A 16338-nucleotide genomic window follows, 5' to 3' on the forward strand; every position below is an offset into this window, starting at 1 on the left:
ACTGCCCTCGGGTTGACCTGGATCTCCTATATGCCTGGCTGATCTTGAACTAACAGTAATCCTTCTGCCTCAGCCTCACAAGTGCCAGGAGTACAGGTGCAAGCCACCATTCCTGGGTTTACTTGTCTCTTTAGTCGGCACATTAGGGACTGGAGGCCTAGCCTAGCCTCTTTGGGCTGCCTCACTCTAAGCTTTAGTTATGAAAGGAAGGGAGTAAGCAAAAGACTGGGGGTGTCCCCCAAACCCAGTAAGGACCTCCTATGGCATAGTCCAAGAATAGCTTTGATGAAGAGAAGTTGGTGTACTGGAGACGTTCTCCAGTACTGGGCCTCAGTTTCCCATCCCTGGGAATCATGGCATAGGTGCCAGATCGATGTCCCTATTGGATGTGGCCAGTGGACCAGAAGATGTTACATGCAGCAGCTCATTCCTGAGGTGGATAATTGGCCGCCTCAGTACTGGGCTCTGTCGCCCCATTGATTACGAATGAAGGGTGAGAAGGGGGAGATGGGGAATCAATAGGCTGATGAGTGTCTTACTAGCTCTCTGGTTGAACACTTTGTCAATAGCTACCCACTTAATGGCCAGTGGTGCATTGACTGTCCATCTTTCTATCCTTGTGGCTTGGGACAGGAGAACCTTCTGATAGTGTGTGACTAGGCTCAGCAGTCCTAGTAGGTGGGGTAGCTTTCGATTCTAAAACCAGGCTCCAAGTGAGGAATTACAGGGCCTATCCTGAATAAGAACTGTCCCCACCTCTTGCCCATTCTTGCTCAGCCAAAGGCAACTCCAGGTCCCAGACTCTCCTGTTCAGTAACAGAGCCTGATCCCCACACAAGCAAAACAAAAATCAAAGTGAAATTCTGAAGTCATATCAAAAGCTCATGTGTCTAGGGTAGAGGTGGTGATGAGACCTCAATCCCAGTTCACCCGAGGAGCTAGCAGCTAGTTAGAATCCAGGAACTCTTTGTATGACGGGGATCCTAGGATGAGAGGCAGCTAACAAAAGGTAAACCAGGTGAGCCCTTCTTCAGCCTTAGGCTCTTTCAGATGTGACAAAACCCAAGGCCCCAGATTTCTGTCCTCTGCTCAGCCTCCCAGGTGATTATGAACTGAAATTGCAGTTTGGGGGTTTGAGACTATACCATTCCCAGTGTTTGTATTGACTCTCTTATTGTTAGCTGCCATGGAGCAGCTTAAGAAGTAATGGAACTGTTTGATCTCATCCCAGACATTTTTGGTGGGTCCTGTCCCTGTAGCCTGGCCGTTTGTTATCTAGTTCCCCTCTGCCTTGCTTTACTTTGAGTGTCAGATAAGATAGGAACATGCTAAAGTGTCAGAGGGAACCTTGAGACTAAGACAGAATATTCTTTTTCCTAGATGCCTGTAGCACGAATCTTAAATGGTCTTATTAGTAAAAACAAACCTGGAGCTAGGTATGGGGTGAATGCTGGAAGATCAGAGAAGCAGAACAAGTCACAGCCGCCTCACCTCACCAGTTCCTCAGCTGATCCTGTTTCCTCAGACTGGAAGCCTCTGTGTCCTCATCTGAATGGATCTCAGCTAAACTGTTGCTAAAAGCCTAAAAGCTTAACCAGCTCTAGTTCCTGGTCCTTATGCCTTATATACCTTTCTGCTTTCTGCCATCACTTCCTGGGATTAAAAGTGTGTCACCATGCCTGGCTGTTTCCAGTGTGGCTTAAACTTACAGAGATCCGAATGGATCTCTGCCTCCCAAGTGATAGGATTCAAGGCATGTGTGCCACCATTTTCTGGCCTCTATATCTAGTGGCTGTTCTGTTCTCTGACCCCAGATAAGTTTATTAGGGTGCACAAAATTTTGGGGAACATAATGTCACCACAGATGCCTGTTAGGTGGGTGGGGTGGAGTTGGGGGTATTGCTTAGCGTGTCTTAAGCCCTGATGCCTTGGACAGGTGACCAGGATAAGTTATGTCCAAGAGCGTTATCCCAGCTCTGCCTCCCTCCGAGTCCTACTTCCTGGTTAGGGGCACCAGGCACTGGCTACTAAGAGTTCTGAGGAGAGCCGGGCGGTGGTGGCGCACGCCTTTAATCCCAGCACTCGGGAGGCAGAGCCAGGTGGATCTCTGTGAGTTCGAGGCCAGCCTGGGCTACCAAGTGAGTCCCAGGAAAGGCGCAAAGCTACACAGAGAAACCCTGTCTCGAAAAACGAAAAAAAAAAAAAAAAGAGTTCTGAGGAGATGCCTCAGTCCAGGCCTTGATTTCAGCGTTTCCTAAGCACCAAGCCGGAGGGCGCTGGCCGTGGTGCTGAAGTCTTATCTCCCCAGTAGCGCTCTGTTGCAGGCAGGGTAAGAGCTTGTTCCCTAGAGACCATGAATCCAGAAGAGTTGGCCCACAAGGATCCTTCCAGCATTTTCCCAGTGGGTTGCAGAAAGCCTTCCTCTCTCTCTCTTCTCATTTGATAAATGGTCGGTCTTGACCTTCAAACTGATCCACCTCCTACTGTTTCACCATGGTGACTCTGGTGTCACCCTCTAGTTCCCTGGTCCAGAAAGCATCTGTCAACTGAAACTACATGTGATTCCATCATCCAGCCTTTTTCCAAAGCTGAATACAAATGACCATGGACAGATAGTAAGATATCACTGTGCTTTATTATCCTCCTTTCCCCATTGGCTGACAAAGCTGAGTGCTAGGGAAGTGGCCACAGGTGAGCTGAAAAGAGAGCCATTAGGGGCTGGATAAAATGAATTTAGAAATCTCAGGCACCTATGATAGAGGATTAGTTTTTCTTTGAGCAAAAACCAAATTTTGTGGAAATGAGCAGTTCCAAGGGCTTTAATCAGGAAAGTACTGCAAAGGAAACCGAGCCCCAACGCGTTGATGGGTAAAGTTAGAGGGTACTTGGTTTGTCTTGAACTAGGATATCATGCTTTAAAGCCATAGTAGGGAGGTTGGGAATAAAGTGGGGGAGGCAGAATGCATCTTCAGCACTAAATTTTGGGGCCAAGGGTTCAGACACTGGTATGGGATTGCTCAGACTAATTGGTGTTGGAAACAGAATGAAGGACCTAAGGGGAAATCCTCCATCCTTAGCCTAACCAGTCCCATATACCATGCCGGGTTGTGCTCACTCAAGAATAATGCCAAATGGACCAGAGTGTGACCAGGGTGATGCTGTAGGCCAGCACAGCCAAAAGGTAGATTCGGAAGAGCAGCCTGTCGAGCACGTATCCCACTCTCAGCCAGTCCCGAGCCACCTCCCGCATCTCATCCCGCTTCTCCAGGAAGTGGCGGATGGAGGATAGCTCTTGCAAGAGCCCACGCACAGCCAGTGAGGCCTCTCTAGGTGGTGGAGGAGGGCTACTTCTGCCCCTCAGGGTCTTCTCCAAGTCCTGGGGTCCCCCAACATGGCTGAAGTGGTTTCCCATGGCTGGAAGAAGAAGTGAGCCTTGGTAAGAAAGGGAGACCAGTGAGATATCCTAATGCTGTGGCAAAGGGGTGGGGTATGGAGGCCAGAAGTCAACTTTGGGTGTCTTCCTCAGTTACACTCTACCTTTCTCTCTCTCTCTCTCTTTTCAGACAGAGTCTCACTATATAGTCCTGGCTGGCCTGAAACTCACTATGTAGACCAGGATGGACCAAACTCAGAGATCTGCCCACCTGTGTCTACCAAGTGCTGGGATTCAAGGCATGAACCACCACACCGAGCTCCTCTGAGCCCTTCTCAGCCCATGGGGCTCAGCCTCCAGGACTCCCACCTTACATTCACCTAGGCTGATGAGGGCTTTGAAAGCAAAGGAAAAGGGCCTGGCTGGGCCTGATATTGCATGCCTTTAACCCCATCACTTCCAAGACAGAAAAGATCTCTGAGAAAACCAGCCTGGTCTACATAGTTTGTTCCAGGCCAGCCAGGGTTACATAGTGAGACCCCGTCTTTTAAAAACAGTGGAAAGGGAAACGAGGTTCCAGTCTGATTGACATCTTTGGATAAAGCATCTTTCTGCTTCTATCCTGTATCCGGTTCCCAGGTCCTGTCCTGCATCCCTGGCATATCACAGCCTCCAAACTATGTATGAGTCTGTCCCTACTCTCTCTCTCACCTGAGCAGTCCTCAGTCTTGTTGGCTTGGAAGGTGGCTGGGTGCCTATGGGCCATGGGCTGCTGCTCCCCTAGACAGAGCAGCCAGGCTGTTTTCTCTAGGACCAGGTGCCTGAGCCAGGCCGGTACTGGCCGCTGTAGGTCCTGCTTGTGCACCAGCCGCACGATGAAGATGGTCTCGGCAAGGCTTATCACCAGCAGAGCCATGCACACCACAAAGTAGACACCTGAGCCAGAGAAAGAGATACACTGAGGGCAGGAGCAAGTCCACATCACAGTGCACTCTTGCCTGGGGGAGGCCTTACCAATGAGGGGAGTGCCGATGGCCGTTGCCGGCAGTGTGTCTGACACAATGATGAGAAAGACTGAGTATCCCAGAAGGAGTGTGATCTTGAAGGAGACTCTCTCGCCACTGTCTGGGGGCAGGCAAAAGCCCGCAATGTCGACAACCATGAGGAAGATACTGGGCAGCAGGAGACTGACTGCGTAGAACAAAGGCCGCCGGCGGATGACCACCTGGAACCAAGATAGAAGCTTGGGGATGGCTGGGCAGACAGGAACCCAGGGACCACTCCCCCCTACCCAGCCCCCTCTCTTATAGAACTTCCAGCCTGGATGGCTTGGGGAAGGAGAGGAACAGACCCATATCCTTCCTCTGGCACCAGGCTTGTGGCCATTGAGGACAAACGTGGAGTGCTTCAGGTGTGTTCCCGTCTCCCTTTGCTGAAGTTACATGGGATGTGTATGGATCTGGAGCTGGCAACAGGGCTGCTCTGCCCTTCCCAGTCGCCTCTTTATGCCACCCCAATTGTGGAGGTCGAGTCATCTTTGTCGCCACTCCAGCCACAGCCACGCCCACTCACATAGAACTTCATTTCGGCATAGCTGCTACTGGTTTCCATACTGAACTCCTGAAACTGGGTCAGCACTCCCAGCAACTCCCACTCGCCCTGATTCATGAAGACGCTCTTGTCTGACCTCACTTCTTCTGGTGATCGCCACAGGGAAATGTTGATGTCCTGGACTAAGAGACAAAGGGTCAAAAGAAGCTTTGGAATCTCAAGCATAGAACCTTCAAGCATAAAAGATAGATAAGGCATTGTTCAGACAACACCCAAGGAACCTTCTTGTCAGATCTCTAGACCCCAGACTTCTGCCCTTAACCTTCAGCCCTGGTTTCTTCAGCTGTACAAAGTGCGGTGACAGAACACATTTTGTTTATCTCACAAGCCTATAGTGAGGGCACCGTGCAAAACAATGCACGAAGCATCCATTAGAAAGCTTTCTGTCTCTGTCTCTGTCTCTGTCTCTCTCACTTACACCCCCCCCACACACACACACTCACACACCCCTTCCAAACAGTCTTCTATGTTTCTTTGTTAGAGTTTCTCATCTAGGAAATGAATTAAACACAACATTTTTACTTCTGTCTTCATAGAACTGCCTGTCTTTGAAGAAGAATTAAGAAAATAAAATAAATCCTCATTTACACCATACCACAGATATTCCCCATCTATCTATCTATCTATTTATCTATCTATCTATCTTCCAGAGGACCCAGGTTTGGTTCCCCATACCCACATGGCAGCTCACATCTCTCTGTAACTCCAATTCTAGAGGATCCAATGCTCTTTTCTGATCTCCATGGACACCAGGTACACACATGATGCACACACATATATGCAATCAAAACATTCTTATACACAAAATAAAATAATAAATAAATATAAAAACAATTTTTAAGTAGAAAAGGGGCTGAGGAAATGGCTCAGTGAGTGGAGAGCTTGCTGTTCAGACACAAAGACCTCAGTTGGATCCTCAGAAGCCACATAAGAAATCTGGGTGTGGAGGTAACACTTGCCATCTCAGCTCGGGAGAGGTAAAGACAGTGGAATCCCTGGGCTCACTGGCCAGCCTAACTTAACTGCCAAGTACAGGGAACAGTGAGAGAACCCTGCCTCAAAAAGACAAGATGGGGAGCAACTGTGGAAGATACCTTGGGTTGGTCTCTGACCCCCACATATGTGAGCAACACACACACACACACACACACACACACACACACAAGGAAATAAAGGAAACTATCTAAATGTCCATCCCTCAAGAAAATACTTAATAAACAATGATATGCCTAGAGGAGTCTATTGCAGTTAAAATTTATGAGGAAGATCTCATACTCACTAGTTTTGAGAAAGATCAGGAATTCATTGTTGATAAAAAAGAATTAAATAGCAGTATATGATAGGAGATGCAATATGTGCTCTCCATAGGTAGCACATGTGTGTGTGCGTGCACACACCTGTGGGTTGAAATGCATAAAGTAAATGGAAGATTCATGTCATGTTGTATTTAGAAACAATTTTTGTATGTATGAGTGTTTTCACCTACATGTGTATTTGTGTACTCTGTGTGTGTGCAGTGTCTGTGGAGGCCAGAAGAGGGCATTGGATTCCCTGGAACTGAAGTTACTGTTGTGAGCGATCATGTGGGTGCTGGGAACAGAACCTGGGTCCTCTGGAAGGGCAACAAGTACTCTTAACTGCTGAGTCATCTTTCCAGCCCCCATAATTGAAGTTTAATGTAATGAACAGGTCAGAAAGGGACAGATTGTTTTCCTATAGTCCAGCGTTGTGTTTTCACCAGCCCTCCACTGAATACCTGGCACCCACACACTCAATAAAAATTCTCAGGACCAGTCACTGTGCTGGAGAGCCTAAGAGTGGATCAGAAACCATGTTCCCACTCTCTGAAATCATGCCCATGAGAAAATTAGACATGGACTGAACAAGTATTGTCAAGTGACGAAGTTAGTAAGAAAAAGCAGGGTTCTTAAAAACTGCATGAGAAATAGCTAGTCTAGGGGGCTAGAGGAAGTCCTCCCAGGCACTGGCGATACCTGGGGATAATCCGGTGAGTAGAGGGGTTGATCAGGCTGTGTTTGGGGTGCTGAGAGTAGGAGAAGGAAGATGGGCGGGTAGCTTAGGAGAGGGAACAGCCTGTGATAAAGAGAACAGGCAAGACCTCTAGGCCTCCAGAAGAAGGCAGCTGGGCTGGCACAAACCAGATGAAGCTGGTGTGGTACACTGTGGGCAGGACCAGGTCAAGGATTTGGATTGGGTCCCAGGACTACTGGGAAGCCATTCAGGGGTTTAAATAACATGATCAGATTTGCATTTTAATAAGAGCTCACTGGCTGTTGTGGGGAGCCTGAACCACGGTGGGGGTGGTACATGGGGAAGACCAGGGGAGGAGGGGAATAAGGACACCTGGGCAGGAGGTGTTGGCTTAATTCAGGGGTGAAGAGGAGTGGGTGGGTCTGAGATACATTTCCTGCCAGATCTACTTTGAGATACTGGCTAAGAACTGTCCCTTGCTGAGTGTCACATGAATCCTTGTAACAACTAGGGGAGGCAGTGAGAACAGCAATATTGGCTCCAGCTGGAGGAACAGGAAACAGAGGCTCATTGGCGTTTAAAAGACAAGTGGCAGGATATATTGCTCAGTGGTGGGGTGCTTGCCTAGCATGTGCACGGTCGTAGGTCAGATCCCCAGAACCACAAGGGAACAAGACAAATGGAAGAGACGGCTGAAGGGAAGAGAAGGGGGGAGAAAGTAAGTGGTGTCTTGATCGAGGGAGGCTATATCATAGAGAATGCGCCTGGCCCCAAGTGCCTGAGAGCCCCAACGTCTGCCCCACTCACAAGCCCACGTACTCACTGGTATGCAGCCAGCTGGTGAAGGTCAAAGAGCAGTTCTGCACATCAAAGGGGAAGTTATAGATGTCCAGGCTACAGGCGGTCACCACCTGGAGGGGCTTGTAGTTTTGGACTTCACCTTGATGATGCACGTACACATAAGGGATGCTCGGAGACTTCCCCACGTCCACACTGGTCAGGGAAGAGGAATCCATTTGTGGGCTGAAGAGACAGACCCTTGCCCTTGGAGGCTAAAGATCTTTTGAGTAGGCCAGTAGGAAAAGAAATTCAGGGAGGGTCTGGACGGCAAGATAATCCCGACATTTTGTCTGGCCTTAATTTTCCAGGGTTAGCCATCTCAGCTTTCCGACCCACTGTTATCAAGTGATGCTCCAAACAATAAAGGGTGCTTCTCTTTAACTCCCCTAGCTCTCAAAGGAAGAGAAGGAATCCATGAATCTATAAGCCACTGGCTGTAGGGAGCTAGCCAATTGTCTCCAGGCTGTCTCACCCACCCCACGCTGGATAGAATAGAGCTGACTTCAGAATGGCCAGTGATTGGATAGGAGGGAAGAATCGTATGTTCCCTGACTCTGATTTTGCTTTGATTGCCATTTTTAGAAGCCCCCAAAGTGAAAGCAGTCATCTCAGGAGGGAAGAGAATAGAGATCATAAGTAAGAACAGGGGAGCCTAGGAAAATCCAACAAGAATTCAGCCCATTCTCTTGACTGAGCCTGGACTCCAAGGCTGAGGTTAGTCTTTATCCTTCTGTGGGATTGCCTGAAAGATGAGAAGCTAAGATAAAAGGCAGAAGGAAATTTCTAGAACACTTGCCACTTGTGCCATTTGGAGCATTCCAGGGTGGAGTCAAATTCAATGACCTTCTTTAGGAGAATGCCATGGAGTTGGACGGTGCAGTTGATACTGCATGAATCCCTCTGGCGCCTCCCCTTACTGTTATTATTAATTTTTTTTAGATAAGGTCTCATGTAGTCCAGGCTGGCCTCGGACTTTCTATGGAGTCAGGAATGGGCTTGAACTTCTGATAATCTTGCCTCCATCTCCCAAGTGCTGGGATTGTAGGCCTGTGCCAACACATCGGGTTTATTTGACACTAGGCACGGAACCCAGGCACTTTGCATGCAAGCCAGATACTCCACCAATTGAGTCACAGCCCCAGCCTCCCTTCCCCTTTCTATCTGTATTTCCCCCACGTATTTTCCTTGCCTTTGAACTCAGAGGTCCAGTTGGTGGACCCTGGATGAACCTGCAGGATGGGGAGAAAGTCAGCTGGCTGAAGGCGATGGGACCATGTTGGCTGCTGGGAACAAAAGCTAATGGGACCCACTTCATACCGGAGGTGCCAACTGTGGCCTGTTCAGCACATGCGTGGCTTGGGAGGTTTGAACATGTTCCTTGGCTCCAAATCTCTTTTGTGACCAGGAGCATTGACTGCCATCAGTGTTTCACTCCTTTCAAAAAGTGTAACAGTCCCCTCTGACAAATGCAGCTGTCTCCATTAAGTTATTAGAACTCAGTGTGACATCACTTGCTGGCTTCTGTTCCTATGATAGGGGCCCCTGAACTAAGAAGTATAAGGTTGTAGCATCCAGTACAAAAAGAAAGGGATGGGGGGTTATCAAAGAAGAGAAAATTGGGTAAAGGAGAGCTTGAGCAAATGCTAACTTGACTTACAGCCTGCAAGCTTGGCTGGGACAATTTGGAGGCTGCAGAGAGGAAGTTGTCACCATGCCTGACTTCTCTAGTCCCAGCCTCCCAGCCCCCTCGACTCTGATGATAGTACTCACAACTCATTGATGAGAATGTCAGGGACCCAGATGCTGTCTGTGGGGATGGACAATTTGGTGATATTGTCAAAGTCCTCGGGAGTCCACTGCAGAAATTCATCAGTCCAGAACTGTGGGAGAAGCAGAAACAGTCCTGGGCAGCTCCCTCTCTTTGGTGAGGGTCACCTGCAAATCAGACATATCCCTACCCCTTATGCTCAGGCAGTAGGTGGGCATCTTCCAGGGGGAAATCTGAGCATTGACCCACATCACTCACTGGTGGCTGAGAGACCCCCCCCACCTCTACAGGTCTCCATCATCTGCATGTATAACAGCACAGACTGCTGCAGCCTCTTCTGGGGAAGCATGCAGCCTGTTCTTGTTTGGCTCCTTGCCCACGAGACAGGGTGTGTTCTGAATTAAGGGATCCTTCAGTGAGACAGAAATGGAGCTGTCTGAAAGGATCAGCATTTCTCTGCTACATTCTCTGTTCCATACAGGTATCATGGTGATAGAGCATGGCTATGGCCGTGGGAAGGGATTCCACAGAGACCTGTGTATGCTGCTGTGTCTACAGAGCCTCTGGAGGGAGGCCTCTCTGGTTTACCTCCAACCCCAGAGCTCAGTCAAGGCCTGAGACATCTGTGTACCAATGTGACTGGCACCTGACAAAACAGAACATGTGGCACCAGGCCAGAGTCCTCAGGTTTAAGTGGATGGCTTCTTCCTGTCTCCATCTCTCAGTTTTGATTGTTATCCAACTTAGTGTAGAAGAACTTTCTAGCAACTGAAGTTGTTCACATGAAAGTGAAGTGAAGCCAGGGATTGTCCTTTCTCCAGGGTTAGTCAGCCAGGACTTGTCTAGGATGTTCCAAAGAATCTGAGAAACCAGGGGTGAGGGCTGGGAAGATGTCCCATACCCATTTTGCCCTGGCCCTGAGATGACAACGTTTCACACCCCTAGATCTTTTATCTGTCTACCATTTCTTTGAACCTCCACTGGGGCTGCTGAGATTTCTGACTCCTTGAGAGGGGGACATCCTTCTTGGTACAGAAGTCTCATCTCAAAAAAGCGAGGTGGTGAGAGGTGGTCTGCTCACCTGCCGGTACCAGATGTAGGTGGTCAGCACCTGGTTCTTCTCATCCTAGGAAAGGAAAGGGAGCTGACAGGTGGTCCCACACACACCACCCAACAGGAGCTGGTCTTCTGGAAAGGCAGGAGGTGGGAAAGGACTGGGGAAGGGGATGAACTGGCTACTGGGCATCCAGGAGAAGCTGGTCTGTTAAGAAGACACAACTAGAGTGAAATGCAATGCTTTCTTTTCAAGTTCAAAGGTACATAGTGCAGTGTGGTGGTACATGCCTATAATCCAATACTCAGGGGGCTGAGGCAGGCATACTGATGTGAACTTGAGGCCAGCCTGGAAATACGGTAAAACTCTCTCAGTGAAACACTTAAAAAAAAAAAAACACCCTAAAGATATGTAAATTATGCATGTTTTCTGTTGTCATTGTTTATTATATCTATGTGTTATATCTATCTATGTATATCTATATATGTGTATATATATATATATATATATATATATAATGCATATATGGCCTGCTGTGTTATGAAGTTAAGAGACTCAAAACTACAGAATAAAAAAGGGATTAGTCTCCTCTCCCCCATCTAATTACAGGTCTTCCTTTCTGAAGCACATCAACCTGCCTTTAGCTGTTCTTTCCAGGGATGTTCTAAGTGTTGTGATTCCCTTCTGTATTGGGGTGGAGGGTGTCATGTGACCCAAACAGCCTGTGAAGTCAGTTCCCACCTCCCCATTGCAAGGCAGAGAGCCAACAGCTCTTCGATCACCTGTTTGTCAATCTCCATGCACTGCTTAGCCTCACCTGCTGAACAGTGCACCCCACCTTACTCTAGTTACTGATTAGTTAATTGATGATCTATTAGTTGACATTTTATCTACTGTTGCCATTCAGTGACACCTGCCACTCAAGGGACTTGCGTAAGGCACTAAGGGTGTAAAGATGATATGGGGAGACAGGGTCCATCATCAAGAGGTGACCACATCTAGGACCACATCTTGGACATGGGTGGTCCAAGTTTGTGGTTTGGGCAGCTGTGCAGATGCAGCTTCAGTCTGTCCCCTGTCATGATGCCAGGCCATAGGCACTAGGGTCCTTGATGCCCACTGTACGGCCCAGTAGATGCTTTGGCCTCACATGACTTCTCTGACACCCCCCCCCCCCCCCCCGAACAGGTTGAGGGCAGCTCACCACGTTGAGGATGGCATACATGATGACATCGATGGACACGGTAGTAGGCTTTCTCCAGTCCCGCACGGGCCGCACCCCCTTCCTGTAGTTGACCAGGAGATGATCAGACAGCCTGAGCAGAGCGGGAAGGGTGGTGTTGCGGGCCCGGGTGGCCGCCCTCCAACTGGCTGGAAAGGAGAACAGTTTAACACAGGAGCTGGAGCCCTGGTTCTCTTGCCCCAGCTTAGAATCCATTATAGAATTTCATCCTCTGGGCAGGTAAAATGGCTTAGTGAGTAAAGACACCAGCCATCAACCCTCGTAACCTGAGAGAATGGACGTTTGCAAGTTGTCCTCTGACCTCTACATACATGCCAAGGCGTATGTGTGACTACACACACACACACACACACACACACACACACACACACACACACACACACACACACTACTAATACTAATACAATACTAACAATCATAATAAATAATAAATAAATAAATAAAATGTAATTTTAAAAATAAGAAGAACCTAGCACCAGGCCCTGGCCCTATTCTGGGAATTTTGAGTATTCCTCAGATTCCCTCTGGAAAACAGCAGTAGTAACTCAGAAAGCAGGAGTGACATGTGAAAGCCCTGCTCACTTCAGCAGCACATGTACTAAGATTGGAATGACGTAGAGGTTATGGAAGACCCTGCACAAGGGTGACATGCAAACTTGTGAAGCAGTCAGTATTTCATTAAACAAAATAAAAGTCAGCATGCATTGGGTAGGGAGGGCACAGCTCAGAGTGGACCGGTCCTTTGCAAACCAGGAGCCACAAGGCTGGTTACTATTAAATAATACTGTGTCCTCATATTCTGCCCGCAAGCTTGTCACCAGACAGCAAGGCATTCCTGCAGATTCCTCTCTGGTGTGTCATCTACCTACCCCATCAACTCCCCTCCTATCTGGAAGGACAGAGGCAAGCAAAGAGAAGTGGAAGACAAGAGACTACTTTTAAGTTTGTTTTGTTTTGTTTTGCTTTTCAGGCAGGATCTCACATAGCTGAGGCTCACCTAGAACCTCGTCATGTGACCAAGGATGGACCTTGAACTTCTGATCCCCCTCCCTCCACTTTCTAAATTCTGGTATTACAGGCTTATACCTCCACTCCTTGTTTAAGTGGTGCTGGGGATTGGAGCCAGGGCTGTGTGCATGAATGATATGCTAGGCAGGCCTCTACCAACAGAGCTACATCGCCAGTCCCAAGAGACTTTCTTTTCTTTCCTTTGAGTCTTATTTGGAATAATGGAATAGCATCTACACAAGTCTTCCATTCAATCTCAGGATAGCCTGCCAAAGTAGTTAGCAAGACAGACCATTATACAGACAGGAATCCCCAAGGCTCAGGAGGGTTAAGAGCACACACTGCTAGCTGAGAAACTGAGATTCAAACCAGATTCCATACCACTATCTGAAATTCTGCGAGGCTTGTAGGAGGGTCTGATGGGCTTTGGGAAACTCTTGGGGGTTTGGAGGGTGTCTGGTTAATGCAGCCAGGCCTCAGAACAAGATCAGCTGAAAGAACAGAACAACTCAGGAAAGGCAACCCAAAGCACTTACCACATGCGGCTTGCTTCTGATCCATGTACCCTGCTTCTCCCAACGCCAGCTTGCAGAGAAGAGCATCCTACCCCTAGCTTTCAGTCCCACCCCTTGGTGGCATCCTTCTCACTGTCCCCCAGGGTGCTGCAACACAGCTGTGTAGAAGGAACTTTTCTGTGGGGCTGAATGTGGTCGGCAATAGAAGGACCCAGGACCCATGTAGCCAAACACCCTGTTTCTGAGGCAGACAGGAGAGGATTGGGTAGGAAGGGCAGGGAAGTTTAATATTACTGGAGGTGAGCCTTGGAGGAGCCTAGGGGAGGAGAAAGCCTACAGGACCCAAGCAACAAAACCAGCAGAAGAAAGAAAATGTAAAGTGGTCCTGCTACCCACTCTGCTGCTGACCAGCAGGGCGACCCTAAGTGCATTATTCTCCCGCTCTGGACTGTAGCTATAAGAAGAAAAAGTGGACTAAATGAGCTCACAGGTCCATAGCTGCTTCCATTTGATAAGTTGAAAAGCAAGGCAAAGAGAATGGGAACCTCTCAGCACCTATTTATTTCTTACAGACAGAAACCACCCCACCCCTTTCTCAGCAGAGGACTCACTTGAGCTCAACTTCTCAAACCACTTAATCTGACCTCATACCTTAGAATGCTTTCTCTTTCTCCCTCATCAGCAGTGAGATAGCCAACCCTCCTTCAGCCCTCCTGTGGCTTCAGCCTCTCCTACTTTCAGCTCTTTGAGACCTAAGGCCTTCCCCCACCCCAGCTTGTTATTCCCCTCCCCACCAAACTCCTTACCTTCCGCCTGGGCCAGAAGCAGGGAAAGGACCAGGGCCAACAGCACCTGCGGCATGCAGAGCAGCATGGCAAGCTTCCCAAGCGTGGGAGGGCCTCGGAGCAGCCACTCAGGGTGAGTCCCCCTGACTGCCAGCCTGCACACCCTCTGCCAACCTCATGTCCCAGGCAGCCTGCTTTTCCAACTGCTGTCTGCACCTTGTGAGGCTGCAGCCTGGCACTCCCGGGCCACCAGAGTTGGGGAGCCGCCAAGTTTTCTAGCAAGCAGCTTTTCAGCTGGATCAGGTTTCAGGGCGGGAGGAAGGGGAGGGGAGTCGCCAGCTGATGTCAGGAGAGGGAGCTCAGCCCACCCATTCAAGTAGGTGCCTTGGCCACATCTTGTCCAGGAAATGTTTTGGGGAAAGGGCCTACAGGATCTGTGGAACAAAGATTCAGATTGACAGCTTTGGGACTGTACACTGGGCTGTCACTGTCACTAGTGTCCCTTTACAAGTATAGCAAGGGGAGGGTTGGGGTGGCTTCAGCAGGGGCAGCAGCAGGCACTTTGATTCCCCAAGGTGACATAATGCCCCTAGTGAAGCAGGTGACTGGGCATTTTCTGCAAACAGAAAGGATGGGGGGGGCAGTCAACTAAAGGTCTGCTCCTTCATCCTCATTCAATAAAAACTTTTTAAATTTCGTTTTGATGTGTTTTGCTTTGTTTTTTGAGTCATGGTCTCATGCAGCCCAGGTTGTCCTCAGACTCACTAGGGAGCTGAGAATGGCTTTGGACTTCTCATCCTCCTGACTTCACCTCTTGAGTGACGAAGGATGACGTAAGGCAAGTGCCACCAGGAATTGAAGAAAACGAAATACATTTTACGGAACTTTGCCTGATCTTCTGAGCTTCAACAAATATCATGAAGTGTCTGACCTTTGGTGATTACATTCTCATCCTAAGTTGGGAACATGGCTGGGTTACCCTGGCCTAGCATGCCCAAAGCCTAGTTCAGTCTCTAGGGCCACACAGGAAAACAAAAACTTGCCTTAGGCTAGGTGACGCTCACCTATAATCCTAGGAAGGTAGAGGCAGGAGGATTGGAAGTTTCAGGCCACTCTGAGCTCTGCAGCTGGTTCCAGAGCACTTTCGGTTACATGAGACCCTGTCTCAAGAGACAACAAATAAAAAAATAAATCAAAAGTTAAATAAGCAAAAGGATCAAACACTGCGATCCACATATGTAACCTCAGCTCGTGGAAGGTTGAGGTAGTAGAGCGGTAGGCCTGAGGCCAGCCTACCCAGGATGCACATAGAGCATGACCTCTCTCTCCCTTCCTCCCTCCCTCTCCCTCTCATATACACAGAGTTAAAAATAGTAATGTACATATATTTTAAAGATCTCTTTTACTTTCAATGATGTATATATGGGTGGGAGTGTGAGGGGGTGGGTGGGTATGTACGTATATGAGCGCAGGTGCCCTTAGAGTCTAGAAGAGGATATTGGGTCCCCTGGAACTAGAGTTACAGGCAGTTGCAGGCTGCCTGTCATAGGTGCTTAGGAACTGAATTTTGGTCCTCTGCAAGAGCAATATATGCTTAACCTGTGAGCCATTTCTCCAGCCTTGTAAAAAATATTTTTTTGTTGTTTTTGTTTTGTTTCGTTTTTTTCCCTTGGAGCTGAGGACCGAACCCAGAACCTTGCATTGCTAGGCAAGTGCTCCACCCCTGAGCTAAAACCCCAACCCTGGGTCCCCTGGAGCTGGAGCAGCAGGTGGTTGTGAGCTGCTCAACAGTGGGTGCTGGGAGCTGAACTGAAGTCCTCCGCAAGACTAGTACATGATCTTGGCTGCTGAACCATTCCTTCAGCCCCCTTCCCTTTTTTGCTTAATATCCTTTTGTAGACATTTTCAATACCTTTGTCTAAATTCGGTTTTCTTGAAAGAAATGTTTCTTTTCTCTTTATGAATTAAACGGGTAAACATCTACTTCTCAGAGACACAGCCATGTGCCCCAAAAGTTGCCTGAGTAAAAGGTTGTATAACTTTCAGCTGGGAGGAGGCCCACCCCAATCTGATGTAAGTGAAAACTCGCCTACCTGTTTTGTATTAAAGGCCAAGTTTTCTTATATCCATCATGGTAAATTTTAACAAC

General features: G+C 48.5%; 1 protein-coding gene across 4 annotated transcripts; it reads right to left on the reverse strand.

Moving 5' to 3' along the window:
- Positions 1 to 2616: 2616 nt before the first annotated feature.
- Htr3a (5-hydroxytryptamine receptor 3A) lies at positions 2617 to 14481 on the reverse strand. Of its 4 annotated transcripts, none has more exons than XM_052759812.1 (9): positions 14211 to 14479; positions 11846 to 12009; positions 10666 to 10710; positions 9587 to 9696; positions 7800 to 7969; positions 4946 to 5106; positions 4388 to 4598; positions 4085 to 4309; positions 2617 to 3414 (listed from the first exon to the last, which is right to left on the reverse strand). In XM_052759812.1, the coding sequence occupies exons 1-9, from the start codon at positions 14275 to 14277 to the stop codon at positions 3116 to 3118; spliced, it is 1452 nt and encodes a 483-aa protein (XP_052615772.1). In that variant the 5' UTR covers positions 14278 to 14479; the 3' UTR covers positions 2617 to 3115. The 4 variants fall into 4 exon arrangements, with proteins under 4 accessions (XP_052615772.1, XP_052615764.1, XP_052615749.1 ...); XM_052759804.1 differs by having other exon boundaries at positions 11843 to 12009; positions 14211 to 14478; XM_052759789.1 differs by having other exon boundaries at positions 4085 to 4598; positions 11843 to 12009; positions 14211 to 14481.
- Between the last annotated feature and the right edge of the window lie 1857 nt (positions 14482 to 16338).

The sequence above is a fragment of the Peromyscus californicus genome, unplaced genomic scaffold (genome assembly GCF_007827085.1).
Source record: "Peromyscus californicus insignis strain IS unplaced genomic scaffold, ASM782708v3 Scaffold_11__1_contigs__length_118956290, whole genome shotgun sequence".
Classification (NCBI taxonomy): Eukaryota; Metazoa; Chordata; class Mammalia; order Rodentia; family Cricetidae; genus Peromyscus; species Peromyscus californicus.

Coding starts and splice junctions, on each gene's coding strand:
- Htr3a (XM_052759789.1), bottom strand. CDS start 14,277: ATGCTGCTCTGCATGCCGCAGGTGCTGTTGGCCCTGGTCCTTTCCCTG. Junction 7,970..9,586: donor GACATTCTCATCAATGAGTT/GTGAGTACTATC, acceptor TTCCCTGACCAG/TGTGGACGTGGGGAAGTCTC. Junction 4,599..4,945: donor ATGCCGAAATGAAGTTCTAT/GTGAGTGGGCGT, acceptor TCTTGGTTCCAG/GTGGTCATCCGCCGGCGGCC.